Source organism: Platalea leucorodia (assembly GCF_965183815.1).
Source record: "Platalea leucorodia genome assembly, contig: HAP1_HAP1_SCAFFOLD_90, whole genome shotgun sequence".
In the NCBI taxonomy this organism is placed as follows: domain Eukaryota; kingdom Metazoa; phylum Chordata; class Aves; order Pelecaniformes; family Threskiornithidae; genus Platalea; species Platalea leucorodia.
This window is the reverse complement of record NW_028121436.1, coordinates 385,362-387,378: the sequence shown is the minus strand read 5'-3', so window position 1 is coordinate 387,378 and position 2,017 is coordinate 385,362. Positions and strand designations below refer to the sequence as shown.

Below are 2,017 nucleotides of genomic sequence, written 5' to 3'. Positions count from 1 at the left end.
GAAGTGGGCTGCTGAGACCTTGAGAAAGGGTGGGACATTTAGTGGTCTGCACTGGATCTCTCTGCTCTCAGCAGTGTCTGCTGGCTTTTCACAGGAACATAGCAGTGTGATCGCCCTCAGTCTCAGACAGGTGCAAGGCCAGGGCCTCTCGGACTGAGGGACAGACCAGCTCCCCTCACTCTGCTCTAATCCCAAGGCAATCCTCTTGCCTTGCAGGATTTGCTCTGTTCTCCCTGAGTGCAACAGAAATACTGAGGGTTTCTGACATCCCAAAACAATCCTCAAGCAAGAGGGGGGAAATTCTTTTTAAAAAAATACTTTCAGTCTGCCTTCTGCATTCCTCATTCCTTAGCACCGGGAGTGCAGATGCTGACAAGCCCTTCTGCTTTAGGGGAGGTTTCATCTGACAAAGCTGAACACCAGGACTGGACCGTGCTTCCACCATTCCTATGAACTCACTGCTGCACAGCAGGGCTGACACCTCAGCAGCCAGAGGGCAGAGGCCCAGCTCCTCATGGCACATTCAACCAGCACAAAGCACAGCTTCAGCCATGGAGCTGAAGGAAGGTCTCCTAGAAAAGGAAAATATGTGTGTGTTTATGCGTGTTTATGTGCAGCAAGGGGAGGGTCTGTAGGAAATGGCTTTTAGTTTTGCTCAGAAAAGTCTCCCCTAACTTGTCAATGACTTTTCCTCCTTGCACAGGTCCCTGTGCCCAGAGGCAGCAAATGTCCAATGCCAGCTCCATCACCGAGTTCCTCCTCCTGGCATTCGCAGACACATGGGAGCTGCAGCTCGTGCACTTCTGGCTCTTCCTGGGCATCTACCTGGCTGCCCTCCTGGGCAACGGCCTCATCATCACTGCCATAGTCTGCGACCGCCACCTCCACACCCCGATGTATTTCTTCCTCCTCAACCTTGCCCTGCTCGACCTGGGCTCCATCTCCACCACTGTTCCCAAAGCCATGGTCAATTCCCTGTGGGACACCAGGGCTGTCTCCTACCAGGGATGTGCTGCCCAGATCTTTTTCTTTCCCTTCTTCATGGTAGGGGAATATTTTCTCCTCACTATCATGGCCTACGACCGCTACGTTGCCATCTGCAAACCCCTGCACTATGGGACCCTCCTGGGCAGCAGAGCTTGTGTCCACATGGCAGCAGCTGCCTGGGGCGGTGGTTTGCTCACTTCTCTGCTGCACACTGCCAGTACATTTTCACTCCCACTCTGCCAAGGCAATGTCATAAACCAGTTCTTCTGTGAAATCCCCCTGATCCTCAAGCTCTCCTGCTCAGATGCCTACCTCAGGGAAGTTTGGGTTATTGTGGTTAGTATCTTTGTGGAATTTGGGTGTTTTGTTTTCATTGTGGTGTCCTATGTGCAGATCTTCAGGGCTGTGCTGAAGATCCCTTCTGAGCAGGGACAGCACAAGGCCTTTTCCACATGCCTCCCTCACCTGGCCGTGGTCTCCCTGTTTATCAGCACTGCCATGTTTGCCTACCTGAAGCCTCCCTCCATCTCCTCCCCATCGCTGGATCTGGTGGTGGCAGTGTTGTACTCAGTGGTGCCTCCAGCAGTGAACCCCCTCATCTACAGCATGAGGAACCAGGAGCTTAAAGACACATTGAAGAAGCTGATTCAATCAGCTCTTTCCAGCAGCATTAACCTGCTCGTGTCTCTTCAGAAGTGATTTCAAATTCAGCTCCGGAACCTCTTGTGTTTTGGGCAATTGATCTGTGATAACCGCATCTGTCCATGCTTGCATCCACTCCACTCCACCAGAGGCCTGAACCCAGCCTGTCTGACCCAGAGGCCTGTTCACATGTGGCTGGCACAATGGTACAGCTCGCCTCCCATGTCGCATCTCTGGAATAAAAGGGGATTTCCTCAATGCTGGTGCCTGGAGGTTGGGCTCTTCTGCCAAAGCTGAGGTCGGGCTGAACAAATTGCCCCCACAGTGCCATGCTGCTTTGCTTGGCTTCTCCATGGGATGGGGAGAGGAGGGCATGGGGCAATGTGTT

The 2,017-nt window shown here is 52.9% G+C and overlaps 1 protein-coding gene across 1 annotated transcript; it reads left to right on the top strand.

Moving 5' to 3' along the window:
* Positions 1-726: 726 nt before the first annotated feature.
* Positions 727-1,686, top strand: LOC309603449 (olfactory receptor 14C36-like; the record flags this gene model as incomplete). Its single annotated transcript, XM_082338298.1, has 1 exon — positions 727-1,686. One exon carries the CDS (start codon positions 727-729, stop codon positions 1,684-1,686), a length of 960 nt encoding a protein of 319 aa, XP_082194424.1.
* Positions 1,687-2,017: the final 331 nt, after the last annotated feature.